A 21,886-nucleotide genomic window follows, 5' to 3' on the forward strand; every position below is an offset into this window, starting at 1 on the left:
GCCTGTAAGTAAGGTCTACACCTGTAGATTGATTTGATTTGTATTGTAAGGCTGATTTCTACCCCGACCTTAGTGATGTAAAAAAACACATGACAACTCAAAAACAAACTCAAAAGGCAAAGCCTTATGACAGTTACACCCAAAACAATCTGCCATTTATGGTTAAAAAAATGGACTCTGCAATAAAGCTGAGGCTACCATGGCATTCGCTATCGCTGAACACTGTTCCATCACATTGGAGAAGCATGTAGAGCTGCTTTCTCAGACTCCACTGTTACCCACTTCAACATGCACAGCACAAAGTGCACAGAAATTATTAATGTGTTCTAGCACCATACTTTCTGAACAAGTTGGTCGCAGGTGTGGGTGACCAGATGTGGGTGACCAGATGTGGCTGACCAGATGTGGGTGACCAGATGTTGGTGACCAGATGTGGGTGACCAGATGTGGGTGACCAGATGTTGGTGACCAGATGTTGGTGACCAGATGTTGGTGACCAGATGTGGGTGACCAGATGTGGGTGACCAGATGTGGGTGACCAGATGTTGGTGACCAGATGTGGGTGACCAGATGTTGGTGACCAGATGTGGGTGACCAGATGTTGGTGACCAGATGTGGGTGACCAGATGTGGGTGACCAGATGTGGGTGACCAGATGTTGGTGACCAGATGTGGGTGACCAGATGTGGGTGACCAGATGTGGGTGACCAGATGTTGGTGACCAGATGTTGGTGACCAGATGTGGGTGACCATTGTTTCAGCCTCCTCGATGAGTCCACGGATGTACGTGTTTCTAAGTGCCTGGGGGTTGTGATAAGGTACTCTAGTGACACCAAGCAGACAATTGTATCAACATTTCTGGGGCTTGTTGAGTTGGAGGGAGGAGATGCCAAATCTATAGCCCGTGCTGTTGTGGCTTTCCTCAGTGTTATTTTTAAAGAGAAACTCCTGGGGATAGGGACTGACAATGCCTCTGTTATGACAGGGATTAACAATGGGGTCCATACAGTGCTGAAGGAGGAGTATGGCCTCAAATATCTGGTTCTTATTCGCTGTGTGTGCCACTCTCTGCAGCTTGCTGTAAGTCAGGCTTCCAATGACACCATCCCCCGTAGTGTGGAGTACTTGGTACAAGAGACTTATAACTGGTTTTCAGTGTCTCCAAAGCACAGGGAGGCCTACAAGGCCATATATGAGACCATCTACTGTGGGGAGAAACTTTTACAGACAACCAAGGTGTGTGCCACACATTGTCTCTTCATTGAATCTGTGGTTTCACGCATTTTGGACCAGTGGGAGGAGATTAGACTGCATTTTGCAGTCACCAAGTCCAGTGAACACTGCTACATGGCTGAGGTTTTATACTCCATGTACAGTGATCCTCAAAACATATTGGATCTGACTTTTTTGAAGTCAGTGCTGGGTGAGGTACAGTAGTGCTGGGTGAGGTACAGTAGTGCTGGGTGAGGTACAGTAGTGCTGGGTGAGAGCAAGTACTGTAGATCCTCTTAAGCTACTTGACAGCTTGGTTAGCCTGATCAAGTCTGTGACCAGCAGATTGCTGAATCCACTGGCAAATGTTGATGTACTCAAAGGGCCAATAGATGGATACATCAGTCCCAAACCGTACCTTGGTTACCTTTATGAGTTCAAAGGCAGCTGAGCTCCACCTTGCGCCTGAGGATGAAAACAATGTCCGAAAGCGGTGTGTAGCCTTCACCATCTCCCTCACTAAGGAGTTGTCCGGCAGTCTCACCCTCAACATTGAAGCATTGCAGTACATGTCAGTTTTTTAATGTGGAGGAAACCCTAAAGCACAATAAGAACCCTGGAGAAATAGAAAACATAGCCAAGCTCCTTGGCTACTCCCCTGCAGAGATAGACAAGATGGTCCAGCAATGGCGTGCCATCCATCTTAGTAAATGGAATGAGACAAAAAACACACTGGGCTTCTGGAGTGAGATTTGGAAGTTCAGGGATGCAGCTGATATCAAACCGTTTCAAGAACTTGCCCTGGCTGCTCTGTCTGTGATGTCATTGCCACAGTCGAATGCTGAAGTCGAGAGAGTATTCAGCCAGATGAGGGTGGTAAAAAGCAAACTTAGAAATCGGATGTCCTTGCAGACCCTTAACTCCATCCTGTACATTCGATATGGACTGAAGCTGTCTGGTGAGGCTTGCTATGAGCACCAGCTGCCTGATAATGTTTTGCATATTTTTGGCTCATCAGCTGCTTACTCATTTAAGTCAGCTCCCTCAGTTGCTGAACCTGCCATAGAGAGCCTTGACCAAAAAGATGATGACCCACTCTTTCTGTGAGCCAGTACAGCCTGTATGTGTGGAGGGGGGTCTGGAAAAAACAACCATTAACCTGAATTAGGGCCAGACTAGTTACCATCATTTTCTCACATTGACAGTTTTTTCTGTTGTCTCTTTTTGGTCTAATTAGATTGTTAATGTAAATTGTTTACAAAAAAATGAGGGAAAACTGTGTTGAGGGGGAAGACTTACATAGACTTTGGCAGTCTAATTTTCACTTCTAATAATCTTAGGACACAACAGGGATGGCATTTAGGAGATATAATTTAGGCCTACCTACTATAGAAAATTATGATAGAAATGATGGCCTGTCAAGCATTGCATATTTTATAGATATGAATATACCTGTGTGTATTCAAATTATGTTGATTAGCTATTCTAAAAGATGTGATGCATGTTCCATTGAAAATATCACTGAGGCAGTACATAAAACAATTCTTAATACCTTACTGGCTCTAAAAAGGGAATACAATTCAGTATGCTAATTGCTAGAATAATGGTCGACAGTCAATGAACGCTTCCATCTTGCGGCAATGAAGGGAACAGTCACGTTGGGCTCAAGTTGACGTCAACTCTCTTACGTTAACACAGCTGGCCAATGACAGCGCAGATATCGATACGTGCTTGTTGGTTGGATCAGTGAGAGCGTTTCTGCTCAGGTTGCTAGGAAACGCGTCGTGTCCATGTTGCCGAGGCGGAAGGAAGATTCTGTAGCGTAAAATTAAAAACACAAAGCAGTTTTGAAGATTCTGCTAATATATTTATTTGTTTGTACGCTGCCATGGTGAAATTAAGAGCAAGGTGCCTTCTTGTAGGTAAGATTTAGAAATGTATTCGTTGCTAAGAAGTTGATTTGGGAATGACAACGTCTACTGTAAAGAAAGTAGCTGAGAGTTAGGCTAGCTTGCAAAACTTTGGATAGGACAGAGTAGCTAACTAGCTAAATTAGAAAAGACCCTAGATAGCTCACAGTTTTACAAGCATTTGCAAGTTACATAACTCTAGGATTTACACGTTTGAGTAGGGTAAACATGGAAGAGACGTATGTAAGTCTATCAATTCGATTTAAATTCAAGGGGCTTTATTGTCATGGGAAACATATTTACATTGCCAAAGCAAGTGAAATAGATCATAAACAAAAGTTAAATAAACAATAAAACATTTACAGTAAACATTACACTTATGAAAATTCCAAATTTCCATGTCAAATGTCATATTATGTCTAAATACAGTGTTGAAATGATGTGCAAATAGTTCAAGTACAAAAGGGAAAATAAATAAACATAAATATAGGTTGTATTTACAATGGTGTTTGTTCATATCTCTGTCTCTCTCTGGCCACCCTTCCCCTCTTCAGGAGATCCAGCAGTGGGGAAAAGTGCTCTCTCTCAGATGTTCCGGAGTGATGGTGCACACTTCCAGAAGAACTACAGTATGGTGAGAAAATAACTTTGAGACACACACACACACACTGGCCTCTCTCTAGCCTGGTCTCCCAGAACTGTTTGTTTGTGCTCTTGCCAACTCAGATTCTTCACTTAAAATGTATGCCAAACAAAAACCATTGATTTCAAAGTTTAACAAATCATACAACTCTATGCACAAGGACTACTTTTAACAATATGCACTGAACATTTTACCAAAACACATTTACTGGAAGAACTGTGTTGATATTCCAAAAACTGTTAAATATCTGCTCAGAATTATGATTCAATGATGTCTGCAGAAATGATGGGTTGTCAGCTATGACATGACTCATTGACCACACACACTGCATAACAACAACGCACTGGTGTCAGTGTGTGCGTTGTGACACACCGGTCTAAGTGAACAGAGACAAATCAAATCATGGTTGTCGTCTTGATGGATTTCTCCTAAATGGTGTGACATAAAACATGACTTTTCTGTCCTTGCGTTTATGGCAGTCTAAGTTGTTATATCATGTATTAACCATTAATAAGGTCAATTAGACATTGAACTTGAACCCTGTAAGAGTCCTGGATCTAGCTGTCAAACTGTTTTTTTGTATAGTGATCTCAGAAATGCACTGCAACTACATAACATTGTGTGTCTCCTTATGTTACCGGGTGAAAACAGTTTTCATGGGCTCAACAAATCCCACATAGAATGCTTCTAACTGAAAGAATGATCATACCTTGATGCTTCAAACCTAAATTGAGGCTGTCATTAACATGGTTCTTCAATAATTATGTATAATACTTGTTGGATGCGCATTTGGTGTCGAGCTGTTTAATTACGCCGTGATCATTTCACACATCATCATCTGATCCAGGAAGGAATATTCCGAATGACAGCCAAGTGATGAACAGCTGTTGTGATAACCTATGCCATGCTACAACAGCCCAGGTGATGAACAGCTGTTGTGATAGCCTATGCCATGCTACAACAGCTCAGGTGATGAACAGCTGTTGTGATAGCCTATGCCATGCTACAACAGCCCAGGTGATGAACAGCTGTTGTGATAGCCTATGCCATGCTACAACAGCCCAGGTGATGAACAGCTGTTGTGATAGCCTATGCCATGCTACAACAGCCCAGGTGATGAACAGCTGTTGTGATAGCCTATGCCATGCTACAACAGCCCAGGTGATGAACAGCTGTTGTGATAGCCTATGCCATGCTACAACAGCTCAGGTGATGAACAGCTGTTGTGATAGCCTATGCCATGCTACAACAGCCCAGGTGATGAACAGCTGTTGTGATAGCCTATGCCATGCTACAACAGCCCAGGTGATGAACAGCTGTTGTGATAGCCTATGCCATGCTACAACAGCCCAGGTGATGAACAGCTGTTGTGATAGCCTATGCCATGCTACAACAGCTCAGGTAATGAACAGCTGTTGTGATAGCCTATGCCATGCTACAACAGCCCAGGTGATGAACAGCTGTTGTGATAGCCTATGCCATGCTACAACAGCCCAGGTGATGAACAGCTGTTGTGATAGCCTATGCCATGCTACAACAGCCCAGGTGATGAACAGCTGTTGTGATAGCCTATGCCATGCTACAACAGCCCAGGTGATGAACAGCTGTTGTGATAGCCTATGCCATGCTACAACAGCCCAGGTGATGAACAGCTGTTGTGATAGCCTATGCCATGCTACAACAGCCCAGGTGATGAACAGCTGTTGTGATAGCCTATGCCATGCTACAACAGCCCAGGTGATGAACAGCTGTTGTGATAGCCTATGCCATGCTACAACAGCCCAGGTGATGAACAGCTGTTGTGATAGCCTATGCCATGCTACAACAGCCCAGGTGACGAACAGCTGTTGTGATAGCCTATGCCATGCTACAACAGCCCAGGTGACGAACAGCTGTTGTGATAGCCTATGCCATGCTACAACAGCCCAGGTGACGAACAGCTGTTGTGATAGCCTATGCCATGCTACAACAGCCCAGGTGACGAACAGCTGTTGTGATAGCCTATGCCATACTACAACAGCCCAGGTGACGAACAGCTGTTGTGATAGCCTATGCCATGCTACAACAGCCCAGGTGACGAACAGCTGTTGTGATAGCCTATGCCATGCTACAACAGCCCAGGTGACGAACAGCTGTTGTGATAGCCTATGCCATGCTACAACAGCCCAGGTGATGAACAGCTGTTGTGATAGCCTATGCCATACTACAACAGCCCAGGTGACGAACAGCTGTTGTGATAGCCTATGCCATGCTACAACAGCCCAGGTGACGAACAGCTGTTGTGATAGCCTATGCCATGCTACAACAGCCCAGGTGACGAACAGCTGTTGTGATAGCCTATGCCATGCTACAACAGCCCAGGTGACGAACAGCTGTTGTGATAGCCTATGCCATGCTACAACAGCCCAGGTAATGAACAGCTGTTTTGATAGCCCATGCCATGCTACAACAGCCCAGGTGACGAACAGCTGTTGTGATAGCCTATGCCATGCTACAACAGCCCAGGTAATGAACAGCTGTTGTGATAGCCTATGCCATGCTACAACAGCCCAGGTGACGAACAGCTGTTGTGATAGCCTATGCCATGCTACAACAGCCCAGGTGATGAACAGCTGTTGTGATAGCCTATGCCATGCTACAATAGCCCAGGTGCTGAAAAAAGGTGTTCCTGAAGAATGTCCAGAATGTTTTGGTGTCTCATTCCTTACTCCGGTGAAGACAGTTGTGTCTGGATTCACATTGGATCTATTATCCCTATAGCAAATCAATGTTGCTCGTCTGTTGTAGTTTTGTAGTCTGCTTGATTTACAGCAGGATCTCGTTAGATTTAACAGAGAAAAAGCATCAAGGTAATGAGTTTGTGCTTTCGTGCCTCAAACTGGACCCTTACTGTGCCTAATTGTGTAGGATAGGCGATTGTGCAACACCCAACTCTATTCCTATGAATTACTCTGGATATAATGACAACAAATTACATAGCCTAGTGGGCTCTTTCACAATATTTATTTTATTTCACCTTTATTTAACCAGGTAGGCAAGTTGAGAACAAGTTCTCATTTACAACTGCGACCTGGCCAAGATAAAGCAAAGCAGTTCGACACATATAATAACACAGAGTTACACATGGAGTAAAACAAACATACAGTCAATAATATAGTAGAAAAATAAGTCTATATACAATGTGAGCAAATGAGGTGAGATAAGGGAGGTAAAGGCAAAAAAAAGGCCATGGTGGCGAAGTAAATACAATATAGCAAGTAAAACACTGGAATGGTTGATTTGCAGTGGAAGAATGTTCAAAGTAGAGATAGAAATAATGGGATGCAAAGGAGCAAAATAAATAAATAAATACAGTAGGGAAAGGGGTAGTTGTTTGGGCTAAATTATAGATGGGCTATGTACAGGTGCAGTAATCGGTGAGCTGCTCCGACAGCTGGTACTTAAAGCTACTGAGGGAGATAAGTGTTTCCAGTGTCAGAGATGTTTTGTAGTTTGTTCCAGTCATTGGCAGCAGAGAACGGCGGCCAAAGGAAGAATTGGTTTTGGGGGTGACCAGAGAGATATACCTGCTGGAGCGCGTGCTACAGGTGGGTGCTGCTATGGTGACCAGCGAACTGAGATAAGGGAGGATTTTACCTAGCAAGGTCTTGTAGATGACCTGGAGCCAGTGGGTTTGGCGACGAGTATGAAGTGAGGGCCAGCCAACGAGAGCGTACAGGTCGCAGTGGTGTGTAGTATATGGGGCTTTGGTGACAAAACGGATGGCACTGTGATAGACCGCATCCAATTTATTGAGTAGGGTATTGGAGGCTATTTTGTAAATGACATCGCCAAAGTCGAGGATTGGTAGGATGGTCAGTTTTACAAGGGTATGTGTGGCAGCATGAGCTATGAGCTCGTAATGGAATAACATGACAAATACATTTCGGTTTCCATGTTACACCTGCAATTTTAAACAATTTGAAGTAGCCTAGTGGAACTTGGAGCTCAGAAATTAATAATATCTAATGCTGGCTTCAACTTGGCTTTCCAAACCAATCCTTCCATTACAAAAGGAACCTGTCTTTCTAAAAACAGAGATGGTGAGGTTAATGCTGCCGCTATTGATGGCTTTATTCTGTGTGCTTGTGTAGGCCACAGAGTCTACAGAAACATCACCATCCATGCAACCTATTTATTTAGTCAGGACACATTATTCTCACACATTTTAGAATATAATAATAATGACAAAATCAATGCATTGGCAAGGCCTAAAACATGTATTATTCTGAAAGTGGTAATGGCATACTTTTGACACTTTTTGCATGCTTTTTGGGGGGTTGGCTGTGTGTGTGTGGGGGGTTCTATATTAAGCTCTATATGTACATACATCAAAATGATTGCATTTGAGTAATTTAGCAGACACTCTTATCCAGAGCGACTTACAGGAACGATTAGGTTTAAGTGCCTTGCTCAAGGGCACATCGACAGATATTTCATTTAGTCGGCTCGGGATTCAAACCAGCAACCTTTCGGTTACTGGCAAAATGCTCTTATCCGATCGGCTACCTGCCGCACAATTGTATAACACTGAGGTCCTTGAAAATTACAATGAAGTGCTTGAAAAAGTCCCTAAAACTAGTTGAATTTGACTTGTCAATGTCTGTATGAACCCTGCTTAAAGGATGAATAGTCCTAGGCCTATGTCGTGTCTTTGGCATCATTAAACTGAAGATTAATCTTTATCAAATAACTCTGTAATTATTATTACGCGATTAAACTGATTAATCATGTAGCTGTAATTAACTAGGAAGTATTAGGGGCACCAAGGAAAATATTCAGATTATAAAGTTAGAATTTTCCGAATATAACTTTCAGATATTTTCATATCTGATCAATAGTCTTCTGATCAATGAATTCTTCTTTACCTCACGTTAGTCTCATTCCAAACGTTGTAAATTGTTGGTTATCTGCACGAACCCAGTCTTCACTATGAGTCATCCATACATCAATTGTGTTAAATCATTTATTTACTAACTAAGTCATTCACAGAAATGCATAAACAAACCGCAGATAGTTACAAGGAAATGATAACGGAGTTTCCCTAGAGGGATAAACCGGAATCGGGATCTCTGTTGAAAAGTTAGTTTCTGTTGGAGAGTCTGTCCGTCCTCTCTCTCTCTCTCTCTCTCTCTCTGTCGCGGTTAGAATGGATAGTTCAGAGTGGCATTCATTCATGTCGTTATAGAATAGATGTTTCGGCGGTTGTCAGTCTTTGCGTTCAATGATACCGAATTCCTAGCTGCAGACTAGTAAATAATACCAAAGAATTGTTCTTATTCTGTCGGTATCGATAGTCTAAGAGTTTAACCACGTGGTTAAAAGATTCAGCAGTCTGGTCTCAAACCTTGGCCCTCTCGTTATCAAGGTAAGCTGTTCTGCAACCTTTGTCCTCTCGTAATTGAGAGAATCATGGTCTGTTGAGAAATTCTCAAGGTGGGGTTTTTATTCGGAAAGAGCAGAAAGGGGCCTGTCCCAGGACGCCAGACCATAACTGTGCTCATGGGCGGTCCTCTGATTTAGTTAAACTCCAAAGGGAATTGGAGTTTCCTTCATTAAACAGTCCAAAATCCCATTAGACAATTTTGCAAACAGTATCATCCTCACTCATTCATCTTATACAACAATTAGATGGAAGACCCATATCTGAGGTTATTGTATAAACAGCATTATGGTTTTGTGGCCGTATTGTCTCCCATGAGTTTCACAAAATTGTACCAAACGGACCAATTTGTAGATATATTCTTCACCAATCTTTTATACCTTATCTAGAACATAAATGTTGTTCGGACCTCAAGTTCTGTGAGGTGGAAGAAATTCCTTTGCTCTCTCTATGAAAACTCACTCTCTCTCTATACTGTGGCCATGAGGAGATAATCTCCTCCAGGAATGTACGACGTGAGGTCGCAGCAGCCTAAGTGTAGGAGACAGAGAGAGGGGGATGGTGCTCGCTGTACCCAAAGAGGACAACGCCATGACACCTATGTTGTTGTATGTGGACGTATGGGACAATTTGCATATATTCCTCTCAGTACACATGTGGAACTGCATAAAAATGATTAACATTTTGAAATGTTGATCCCAAAGTCACACATTGCATTCCATTTTTTATGGAAATACTCATATACAGTTTAGTAGTGTGCATAAAGTCAGTGCAGATAGGTTCCGTGCCGATAGTCTGGGTAACCATTTAATGAACTGTTTTGGAGTCTGATGTCTATTTAGGGGTTAGAAGCTGTAGCCGATGCTCCGGTACCATTTGCCAGACAGTGTCAGATTGAACAGTCTATGGCATGGGTGGTTGAAGTCTGACAATTTTCCAGGCCTTTCTCTGACACTGCCTGATATAGAGGTCCTGGATGGCAGGGAGCTTGGCACCAGTGATGTACTGGGCTGTCCGCACCAGCCTCTGTAGTGATTTGCGTTCGAGGTCGCTGCATTCGCCATACCAAGCGGTAATGCAGCCATTCAAGATGCTCTCAATGGTGCAGCTGTGTAACTTTTTGAGGATCTGAGGGCTCATGCCAAATCTTTTCTGCCTCCTGAGGGAGAAGATGCACTGTCGTGCCCTCTTCACGACTGTGTGGAACATGATAATTCATTAGTGATGTGGACACTAAGAAACTTGAAGCTCTCGACCCGCTCCACTACAGCTCCGTCAAAGTGGAGAGATCACTTTGGGGAACATTATTATGATACAACACACACGTACGCACGCACGCACAGCATGTGAATGTTACCCAGACTCCAACTAACTGGGTTCAGTCTGTTGGACTAAAGGTTATAGGCAGACAGACAGACAGACAGACAGACAGGAAGCAGCATCCGGTCCGCAGCCATTCCATTCTCTTCACGTTCTCTTCCTCTCAAATGTCAGACGGCCTGTTAGGTTACCTACCGACCAATCTGATCCGCAATTTATTCCGGACAGTCTCTCTCTCCCTCTCTCTCTCACTCACTCACTCACTCACTCACTCACTCACTCACTCACTCACTCACTCACTCACTCACTCACTCACTCACACACATGCACACACACACAATTCACAACACACCCAACCAAGCTTTATGTATTCTGCACAGGCTCTCATTGACATTCCACTGAGAGAGAGCCTTCCCAATTCCCATGATGCATCACATCAGCTCATTACTCCGTCTCCGTATTAGCTGGTTGGAATATCGCTGAGGAAGAGTGTGTGGGCGTGCGTGCGCAGTTGGATGCAGTCTTTTGTGTGTGTGTGTGTGTGGCGGTGGGCTGCAGTCTTGCACACAAATCAAATTGTATTGGTAACATACACATATGTAGCAGATGTTATTGCGGGTATAGCGAAATGCTTATGTTCCTAGCTCCAACAGTGAAGTAATATCTGGCATTATAAAACAATACACACAATCTAAAGTAAAATAATGTAATTAATAAATAAATAAATATTAGGATGAGCAATGCCAGAGTCCGGAATATAAATATAGATGTATATGATGGAATGTATAGACATGGACAGTATCTCAATAGAATGTGTTGTATATATGTAGAATATGTAGGATAGAATATGTCGTATACACAGTCATGGCCAAAAGTTTTGAGAATGACGCAAACATTCATTTCCACAAAGTTTGCTGCTTCAGTAACTTTAGATATTTTTGTCAGATGTTACTATGGAATACTGAAGTATACTTCCAAGCATTTCATAAGTGTCAAAGGCTTTTATTGACAATTACATGAAGTTGATGCAAAGACTCAATATTTGCAGTGTTGACCCTTCTTTTTCAAGAACTCTGCAATCCGCCCTGGCATGCTGTCAATTAACTTCTGGGCCACATCCTGACTGATGACAGCCCATTCTTGCATAGTCAATGCCTGGAGTTTGTCAGAATTTGTGGGTTTTTGTTTGTCCACCAGCCTCTTGAGGAATGACCACAAGTTCTCAATGGGATTAAGGTCTGGGGAGTTTCCTGGCCATGGACCCAAAATATCTATGTTTTGTTCCCCAAGCAACTTAGTTATCACTTTTGCCTTATGGCAAGGTGCTCCATCATGCTGGAAAAGGCATTGTTCATCACCAAACTGTTCCTGGATGGTTTGGAGAAGTTGCTCTCGGAGGATATGTTGGTACCATTCTTTATTCATGGCTGTGTTCTTAGGCAAAATTGTGAGTGAGTCCACTCCCTTGGCTGAGAAGCAACCCCACACATGAATGGTGTTCGGATGCTTTACTGTTGGCATGACACAGGAAGTGGCTTCTTTGCTGCCCTTCTTGACACCAGGCCATCCTCCAAAAGTCTTTGCCTCACTGTACGTCCAGATGCACTCACACCTGCCTGCTGCCATTCCTGAGCAAGCTCTGTGCTGGTGGTGCCCTGATCCCGCAACTGAATCAACTTCAAGAGACGGTCCTGACGCTTGCTGGACATTCTTGGGCGCCCGGAAGCCTTCTTCACAACAATTGAATTACTCTCCTTGAAATTCTTGATGATCCGATAAATGGTTGATTTAGGTGCAATCTTACTGTCAGCAATATCCTTGCCTGTGAAGCCCTTTTTGTGCAAAGCAATGATGATGGCATGTGTTTCCTTGCAGGTAACCATGGTTGACAGAGGAAGAACAATGATTCCAAGCACCACCCTCCTTTTGAAGCTTCCAGTCTGATATTTGAACTCAATCAGTATGACAGAGTGATCTCCAGCCTTGTCCTCATCAACACTCACACCTGTGTTAACGAGAGAATCACTGACATGATGTCAGCTGATCCTTTTGTGGCAGGGCTGAAATATTTTTGGGGGGGATTCAGCTCATTTGCATGGCAAAGAGGGACTTTGCAATTAATTGCAATTCGTCTGATCACTCTTCATAACATTCTGGAGTATATGCAAATTGCCATCATTCAAAATGAGGCAGCAGACTTTGAAAATTAATATTTGTGTCATTCTCAACATTTTTGGCCACGACTGTACAGTTGAAGTCGGAAGTGTACATACATGTTAGCCAAATACATTTAAACTCAGTTTTTCACAATTCTTGACATTTAATCTGAGTAAAAATTCCCTGTTTTAGGTCAGTTAGGATCAATACTTTATTTAAAAAATATGAAATGTCAGAATAATAGTTGAGAGAATGCTTTTATTTCTTTCATCACATTCCCAGAGCGTCAGAAGTTTACATACATTGGCCCATTCCTCCTGACAGAGCTGGTGTAACTGAGTCAGGTTTGTAGGCCTCCTTGCTCGCGCACACTTTTTCAGTTCTGCCCACACATTTTCAATAGGATTTGAGGTCAGGGCTTTGTGATGGCCACTCAAATACCTTGACTTTGTTGTCCTTAAGCCATTTTGCCACAACTTTGGAGGTATGTTTGGGGTCGTTGTCCATTTGGAAGACCCATTTGCGACCAAATTTAACTGATGTCTTGAGATGTTGCTTCAATATATATATCCACATCATTTTCCAACCTCTTGATGCCATCTATTTTGGGAAGTGCACCAGACCCTCCTGCAGCAAAGCACCCCCACAACATGATGCTGCCACCCCATGCTTCACGGTTGGGATGGTGTTATTCGGCTTGCAAGCGCCCCCTTTTCCTCCAAACATAACGATGGTCATTATGGCCAAACAGTTCTATTTTTGTTTCATCAGACCAGAGGACATTTCTCCAAAAAGTATGATCTTTGTCCCGATGTGCAGTTGCAAACCAAAGTCTGGGTTTTTTTTTTTTGCCGATTTTGGAGCAGTGGCTTCTTCCTTGCTGAGCGACCTTTCAGGTTATGTCGATATAGGACTCGTTTTACTGTGGATATAGATACTTTTGTGCCTGTTTCCTCCAGCATCTTCACAAGGCCCTTTGCTGGTGTTCTGGGATTGATTTACACTTTTCACACCAAAGTACGTTCATCTCTAGGAGACAGAACGCGTCTCCTTCCTGAGCAGTATGACGGCTGCGTGGTCCCATGGTGTTTATACTTGCTTACTATTGTTTGTACAGATGAACGTGGTACCTTCAGGCATTTGGAAATTGCTCCCAAGGATGAACCAGACTTGTGGAGGTCTGCAATGTTTTTTTCTGAGGTCTTTGCTGATTTCTTTTGATTTCCCCATGATGTTAAGCAAAGAGGCACTGAGTTTGAAGGTAGGCCTTGAAATACATCCACAGATACACCTCCACCTCATGACATCCTTTTCTGAAATTTTCCAAGCTGTTTAAATACACAGTGAACTTAATGTATGTAATCTTCTGACCCAGTGGAATTTTGATACAGTGAATTATCAGTGAAATAATCTGTCTGTAAACAATTGTTTACAAAATTACTTGTGTCATGCACAAAGTAGATGTTCTAACCGACTTGCCAAAACTATAGTTTGTTAACAAGAAATTTGTGGAATGGTTGAGAAACGAGTTTTAATGACTCCAACCAAAGTGTATGTACACTTCTGACTTCAGCTGGATGTACAGGTACATGTCGGTTGTTTTGCTCTATCATTTCTTGATATATGTTTTTGATACTTCAAGGGGTCTTAAAATTCAAATATCAAAATGATCCTTGTTATGACCTTAAAGCCCATATAGCAAAGTCCATATAGCTTAGTAGTCCTGTTTGATTGTAGTACTGTTTTTCCTGTTTGATTGTAGTACTGTTTTGCCTGTTTGATTGTAGTACTGTTTTGCCTGCTTGTTTGTAGTACTGTTTTGCCTGTTTGATTGTAGTACTGTTTTGCCTGCTTGTTTGTAGTACTGTTTTATAATAATAATAATATAATAATATATGCCATTTAGCAGACGCTTTTATCCAAAGCGACTTACAGTCATGTGTGCATACATTCTACGTATGGGTGGTCCCGGGGATCGAACCCACTACCCTGGCGTTACAAGCGCCATGCTCTACCAACTGCGCTACAGAAGGACCACACGCCTGTTTGATTGTAGTACTGTTTGATTGTAGTACTGTTTTGCCTGTTTGATTGTAGTACTGTTTTGCCTGTTTGATTGTAGTATTGCTTGTTTGTAGTACTGTTTTGCCTGTTTGATTGTAGTACTGTTTTGCCTGTTTGATTGTAGTACTGTTTGATTGTAGTACTGTTTTGCCTGTTTGATTGTAGTATTTTTTTGATTGTAGTACAGTTTTGCCTGTTTGATTGTAGTATTTTTTGATTGTAGTACTGTTTTGCCTGTTTGATTGTAGTAGTTTTTGATTGTAGTACTGTTTTGCCTGTTTGATTGTAGTATTTTTTGATTGTAGTACAGTTTTGCCTGTTTGATTGTAGTACTGTTTTGCCTGTTTGATTGTAGCACTGTTTGATTGTAGTACTGTTTTGCCTGTTTGATTGTAGTATTTTTTGATTGTAGTACAGTTTTGCCTGTTTGATTGTAGTACTGTTTTGCCTGTTTGATTGTAGTACTGTTTGATTGTAGTACTGTTTTGCCTGTTTGATTGTAGCACTGTTTGATTGTAGTACTGTTTTGCCTGTTTGATTGTAGCACTGTTTGATTGTAGTACTGTTTTGCCTGTTTGATTGTAGTACTGTTTGATTTTAGTACTGTTTTGCCTGTTTGATTGTAGCACTGTTTGATTGTAGTACTGTTTTGCCTGTTTGATTGTAGTACTGTTTGATTTTAGTACTGTTTTGCCTGTTTGATTGTAGCACTGTTTGATTGTAGTACTGTTTTGCCTGTTTGATTGTAGCACTGTTTGATTGTAGTACTGTTTTGCCTGTTTGATTGTAGTACTGTTTGATTGTAGTACTGTTTTGCCTGTTTGATTGTAGCACGGTTTGATTGTAGTACTGTTTTGCCTGTTTGATTGTAGTACTGTTTGATTTTAGTACTGTTTTGCCTGTTTGATTGTAGTACTGTTTTGCCTGTTTGATTGTAGTACTGTTTTGCCTGTTTGATTGTTGTACTGTTTGATTGTAGTACAGTTTTGCCTGTTTGATTGTAGTACTGTTTTGCCTGTTTGATTGTAGTACAGTTTTGCCTGTTTGATTGTTGTACTGTTTGATTGTAGTACAGTTTTGCCTGTTTGATTGTAGTACTGTTTGATTGTAGTACTGTTTGATTGTAGTACTGTTTGATTGTAGTACTGTTTGATTGTAGTACTGTTTGATTGTAGTACTGTTTTATTGTAGTACTGTTTTGCCTGTTTGATTGTTGTACTGTTTGATTGTAGTACTGTTTTGCCTGTTTGATTGTAGTACTGTTTTGCCTGTTTGATTGTAGTACAGTTTTGCCTGTTTGATTGTAGTACTGTTTTGCCTGTTTGATTGTAGTACAGTTTTGCCTGTTTGATTGTAGTACAGTTTTGCCTGTTTGATTGTTGTACTGTTTGATTGTAGTACAGTTTTGCCTGTTTGATTGTAGTACAGTTTTGCCTGTTTGATTGTAGTACAGTTTTGCCTGTTTGATTGTTGTACTGTTTGATTGTAGTACAGTTTTGCCTGTTTGATTGTAGTACTGTTTTTGATTGTAGTACTGTTTAATTGTAGTACTGTTTGATTGTAGTACTGTTTGATTGTAGTACTGTTTGATTGTAGTACTGTTTTGCCTGTTTGATTGTTGTAGTGTTTGATTGTAGTACTGTTTTGCCTGTTTGATTGTAGTACTGTTTTGCCTGTTTGATTTTAGTACTGTTTCAAATAAAATAAAATCAAATTTTATTTGTCACATACACATGGTTAGCAGATGTTAATGTGAGTGTAGCGAAATGCTTGTGCTTCTAGTTCCGACAATGCAGTAATAACCAACAAGTAATCCAACTAACAATTCCAAAACTACTGTCTTATACACAGTGTAAGGGGATAAAGAATATGTACATAAGGATATATGAATGAGTGATGGTACAGAGCAGCATAGGCAAGATACAGTAGATGGTATCGAGTACAGTATATACATATGAGGTGAGTATGTAAACAAAGTGGCATAGTTATTTTAATTTTATTTTATTTCACCTTTATTTAACCAGGTAGGCAAGTTGAGAACAAGTTCTCATTTACAATTGCGACCTGGCCAAGAGAAAGCAAAGCAGTTCGACAGATACAACGACACAGAGTTACACATGGAGTAAAACAAACATACAGTCAATAATACAGTATAAACAAGTCTATATACAATGTGAGCAAATGAGGTGAGAAGGGAGGTAAATGCAAAAAAGGCCATGGTGGCAAAGTAGATACAATATAGCAAGTAAAACACTGGAATGGTAGTTTTGCAATGGAAGAATGTGCAAAGTAGAAATAAAAATAATGGGGTGCAAAGGAGCAAAATAAATAAATTAATTAAATACAGTTGGGAAAGAGGTAGTTGTTTGGGCTAAATTATAGGTGGGCTATGTACAGGTGCAGTAATCTGTAAGATGCTCTGACAGTTGGTGCTTAAAGCTAGTGAGGGAGATAAGTGTTTCCAGTTTCAGAGATTTTTGTAGTTCGTTCCAGTCGTTGGCAGCAGAGAACTGGAAGGAGAGGCAGCCAATCCAATATCCAAAAGTTATTTTCGGCTGTAGATAATAATGCAGGAAAACTTCTCGGCAAATAATGCAAGAAATAACACAAAAATATGTATAAATACTACAAAGTTGCTTACGAGCCAGGAAGAGGGCATCCATGTCTATCGGCGCCATTTTGTCCATTTGTGTGTGTGTGTGTGTGTGTGTGTGTGTGTGTGTGTGTGTGTGTGTGTGTGTGTGTGTGTGTGTGTGTGTGTGTGTGTGTGTGTGTGTGTGTGTGTGTGTGTGTGTTGGACTTCAGTGTTATGTGTGTAAGTTAGTCATGCTCCGTGGCTTGGGATCAGATGAGTAGAGCAGTGAGCAGTGCAGTGGTGGAAAAAGTACCAAATTCTCATACTTCTGTAAAAGTATAGATTCCTTAATAGAAAGTTACTCAAGTAAAAGTGAAAGTCACCCAGTAAAATACTACTTGAGTAACAGTCTAAAAATATTTGGTTTTAAATATACTTAAGTATCATAAGTAAATGTAATTGTCCAAATTGGCACCCTATTCCCTATCTAACCCATAAGGCTTTGGACAAAAATAGTGCACTATATAGGGAATAGGGTGCCATTTGGAAAGAACTTCAGTGATTATAATATATATAATATAGATCAATATATGCCATTTAGTAGACACTTTTATCCAAAGCGACTTACAGTCATGCGTGCATATATTTTACGTATGAGTGGTCTCGGGAATCGAACCCACTACCCTGCTGTTGCAAGTGCCATGCTCGTCCCAACTGAGCTACAAAGGACCAAATGAAAATACTACCTTCCTTTTTTCCCCCAAGGTTATCACAGATATAGAACTGGATAGGTGTTGTGTGTCAAAGTACACACACACACCAGGGCTGCACTATATGGGAAAAAAATATCATTTTGATTTTTTTTACTAAGTATTACGATTAGGATTTGACGTGCAATACAGTGCCTCGCAAAAGTATTCATCCCCCTTGGTGTTTTTCCTATTTTGTTGCATTACAACCTGAAATTTTAATGGATTTTTATTTGGATTTCATGTAATGGACAGACACAAAATAGTGCAAATTGGTGAAGTGAAAAAAAAAAAACTTGTTTAAAAATATAAATGTATATTTTTTTAAATGGAAAAGTGGTGTGTGCATATGTATTCACCCTTTGCTATGAAGCCCTAAATAAGATCATATGTATTCACCCCCTTTGCTATGAAGCCCTAAATAAGATCAGGTGCAACCAATTACCTTCAGAAGTCACATAATTAGTTAAATAAAGTCCCCCTTTGTGCAATCTTAGTGTCACATGATCTGTCACATGATCTCAGTATATATACACCTGTTCTGAAAGGCCCCAGAGTCTGCAAGACCACCAAGCAAGCGGCACCATGAAGACCAAGAAGCTCTCCAAACAGGTCAGGGGCAGAGTTGTGGAGAAGTACAGATCAGGGTTGGGTTATATGAAAATATCAGAAACTTTGAACATCCCACGGAGCACCATTAAATCCATTATTAAAAAATGGAAAGAATATGGGACCACAACAAACCTGCCAAGAGAGGGCCGCCCACCAAAACTCACGGACCGGGCAAGGAGGGCATTAATTAGAGAGGCAACAAAGAGACCAAAGATAACCCTGAAGGAGCTGTAAAAGCTCCACAGCGGAGATTGGAGTATCTGTCCATAGGACCACTTTAAGCTGTACACCCCACAGAGCTGGACTTTACGGAAGAGTGGCCAGAAAAAAAGCCACTGCTTAAAGAAAAAAATAAGCAAACACGTTTAGTGTTCACCAGAAGGCATGTGGGAGACTCCCCAAACATATGGAAAGAAGGTACTCTGGTCAGATGAGAGTAAAATTGAGCTTTTTGGCCATTAAGGAAAATGCAAACCCAACACCCCTCATCACCCCGAGAACAACATCCCCACAGTGAAGCATGGTGGTGGCAGTATCATGCTGTGAGGATGTTTTTCATTGGCAGGGACTGGGAGACTGGTCAGAATTGAAGGAATGATGTATGGTGCTAAATACAGAGACATTCTTGAGGGAAACCTGTCTTCCAGAGGTTTGAGACTGGGACCCAGCAGGACAATGACCCTAAGCATACTGATAAAGCAACACGAGTGGTTTAAGGGGAAACATTTAAATGTCTTGGAATGGCCTAGTCAAAGCCCAGACCTCAATCCAATTGAGAATCTGTGGTATGACTTAAAGATTGCTTATACACCAGTGGAACTCATCCAACTTAAAGGAGCTGGAGCAGTTTTGCCTTGAAGAATGGGCATAAATCCCAGTGGCTCGATGTGCCAAGCCTATAGAGACATACCCCAACAGTCTTGCAGATGTAATTGCTGGTTGGGTGGGGGGTGGGGGGGGTGAACACTTTCGCAATCCACTGTATAAATCAAATCACTTGGGTGGAATGTTGGGATCCTAGAAATAGAATGATTTATATTAAGAAGAAAAGTGGAAAGCAGCATCGTTCTTGTTTGTAACAATCTGTTGACTGGATTTGACCCAACAGAACAGAATGTCTAGTGAATCTAACAGCGAGGGGGAGGAGCGGTGCTGCTTGAGGGACAAGGCTTGTTGTGTGTCGGAGGCAAGCGGAGAAAAAACACATCAACTATAAGAATTAGGGCGGTGTGCAGCCTTAAAACACACCCACCCACCCTTCCTCCGCTTCCTGTGTCAAAGTACGTTTACGTTGTTGTGTGGTTATTTTACGATGGTTGGGTTTACGTTGTTGTGTGGTTATTTTACGATGGTTGCGTTGTGGTTGTGTGATGATGGCTGGTTGTAGGTTGTTGCGTGATGATGCTTGGATTTAGGTTGTGTTGTGCCTGTTGTGTGATGGTTGGGCTTAGGTTGTTGTGTGGTTGTTTTCTAGACGGCTGGAGTGGAACTGGTTGTGAAGTCAGTGAACATCCCAGAGACCAGCGACAGTGTGGTGAGTACACGCTCCCCAGACTGACTCCCACTCTCCCTCTATATTGGCTAGAAGCTAGGCTGTTTACAGAAGCCACCAATCTGGAGTTGTTTCATACTGAAAATAACTTTGTGATGATTGACAGTATTTCTCTGTCTCTTTCTCTCTCCCTCTCAGGAACTGTACATCTTTGACTCTGCCGGGAGGGAAACCTTTGTTGAAGCATGTGAGAAGTTGGTGAGGCCCACTACTTATCTACTCTTCAAAGTTACAAAGGATTCACGACTTCCCTCTTCCCTCTCTCTTCACATCTCTCTTCCCTCTCTCATCCCTCTCTCTTCACATCTCTCTTCCCTCTCTCATCCCTCTCTCTTCACATCTCTCTTCCCTCTCTCATCCCTCTCTCTTCACATCTCTCTTCCCTCTCTCATCCTCTCTCTTCCTCTCTCTTTCATCCCTCTCTCTTCATCTCTCTTCCCTCTCTCATCCCTCTCTCTTCCTCTCTCTTTTGCTGCATGTTAAATGAATGCAATATTCAATGTTTCCACCCCCCTCTTTCACCCTCCATCACCGCCTCTCGATCTCTCTCTCTTTCACTCCCCCTTCTTTCGCCCTCTCTCACCCCCTCTCTCCCCATCCCTCCCTCTATCCCTCTACAGTGGGGCCAGCCGTCTGTGTTGTGTCTGGTGTTTGACGTGAGCAGTGAGCTGTCATTCACTAACTGTGGTCGCTGGCTGGAGAGGGTCAGGGCCCACTGCCAGGGTCTGCACATCCCAGGTACCACACACCTCAGCTCTGACCCCCTGTATCTGGAGGTACTTGATCTTAGTGCTCTGTGTGTGTGTGTGTGTGTGTGTGTGTGTGTGTGTGTGTGTGTGTGTGTGTGTGTGTGTGTGTGTGTGTGTGTGTGTGTGTGTGTGTGTGTGTGTGTGTGTGTGTGTGTGTGTGTGTGTTGTTGTGACTTTCAGGTGTGTTGGTGGGTAACAAGTCGGACCTGTCCTCGCGGAAGGAGGTGGAGACCTCGGTGGCCCAGGAGTGGGCCCAAAGCCAGGGGCTGCAGTACCACGAGACGTCCGCTGTGAGTGCACCCACACCTGGACACAACAGACAAACTCATAGGCTTCTGGAGCCAAAGTGCCAACACCAAGTCCAAAAACAGTATACCTTCTAACAAAGCGATGATTCAAATGTTTCTCATTCTGTGTGTATGTGTGTGTGCATGGCATCTGTATTGCAGAAGGAGATGGAGAACTGTGAAGCTCCCTTTCTGAGTCTAGCCCAGCTGTTCCACGCTCTCTACCAAGATAGACTACAGACCATACAGAATCTGGCCTAACATTCTATAACCTGGCCTAACATTCTAGAACCTGGCCTAACATTCTAGAAACTGGCCTAACATTCTAGAATCTGGCCTTACATTCTAGAATTCTAGAACCTGGCCTAACATTTTAGAACCTGGCCTAACATTCTAGAATCTGGCCTGACAATCTTGATCCTGAACATTCTAGAACCGGGCCTAACATTGTAGAACCTGCAGAATAGAATCTGGCCTAACACATATAAATATCTATTACATTGTATATATTCTGTTTCTATGGCCTCTAGAAAAGGATATATGGATTATATTTCTATGGATTCTAGGACCTGGCCCAATGTTCTAGAACTTGGCCCAACATTCCCGAAGTGAAAAATACTGCCTCTGACAGTGAG

At 42.2% G+C, this 21,886-nt stretch overlaps 1 protein-coding gene across 2 annotated transcripts; it reads left to right on the top strand.

The window, feature by feature from the left end:
• The first annotated feature begins 2,966 nt into the window (after positions 1 to 2,966).
• ift27 (intraflagellar transport 27 homolog (Chlamydomonas)) lies at positions 2,967 to 21,597 on the top strand. 2 transcript variants are annotated; one of them, XM_052528020.1, is made up of 7 exons: positions 2,967 to 3,133; positions 3,676 to 3,755; positions 20,138 to 20,197; positions 20,354 to 20,413; positions 20,836 to 20,953; positions 21,145 to 21,254; positions 21,414 to 21,597. In XM_052528020.1, exons 1-7 carry the CDS (start codon positions 3,100 to 3,102, stop codon positions 21,510 to 21,512), a joined length of 561 nt encoding a protein of 186 aa, XP_052383980.1. In that variant the 5' UTR covers positions 2,967 to 3,099; the 3' UTR covers positions 21,513 to 21,597. The 2 variants fall into 2 exon arrangements, with proteins under 2 accessions (XP_052383980.1, XP_052383981.1); XM_052528021.1 differs by having other exon boundaries at positions 2,990 to 3,129.
• The last annotated feature ends 289 nt before the right edge of the window (positions 21,598 to 21,886 follow it).

This window comes from Oncorhynchus keta, chromosome 10 (genome assembly GCF_023373465.1).
Source record: "Oncorhynchus keta strain PuntledgeMale-10-30-2019 chromosome 10, Oket_V2, whole genome shotgun sequence".
Lineage (NCBI taxonomy): Eukaryota > Metazoa > Chordata > Actinopteri > Salmoniformes > Salmonidae > Oncorhynchus > Oncorhynchus keta.

What these genes read in the sequence shown, in the direction of transcription:
- ift27 (XM_052528020.1), top strand. Translation starts at nt 3,100, where the DNA reads ATGGTGAAATTAAGAGCAAGGTGCCTTCTTGTAG. An exon ending in CAGAGACCAGCGACAGTGTG is followed by an intron (nt 20,198 to 20,353) that starts GTGAGTACACGC and finishes TCTCCCTCTCAG; the next exon opens with GAACTGTACATCTTTGACTC. An exon ending in AGTACCACGAGACGTCCGCT is followed by an intron (nt 21,255 to 21,413) that starts GTGAGTGCACCC and finishes TCTGTATTGCAG; the next exon opens with AAGGAGATGGAGAACTGTGA.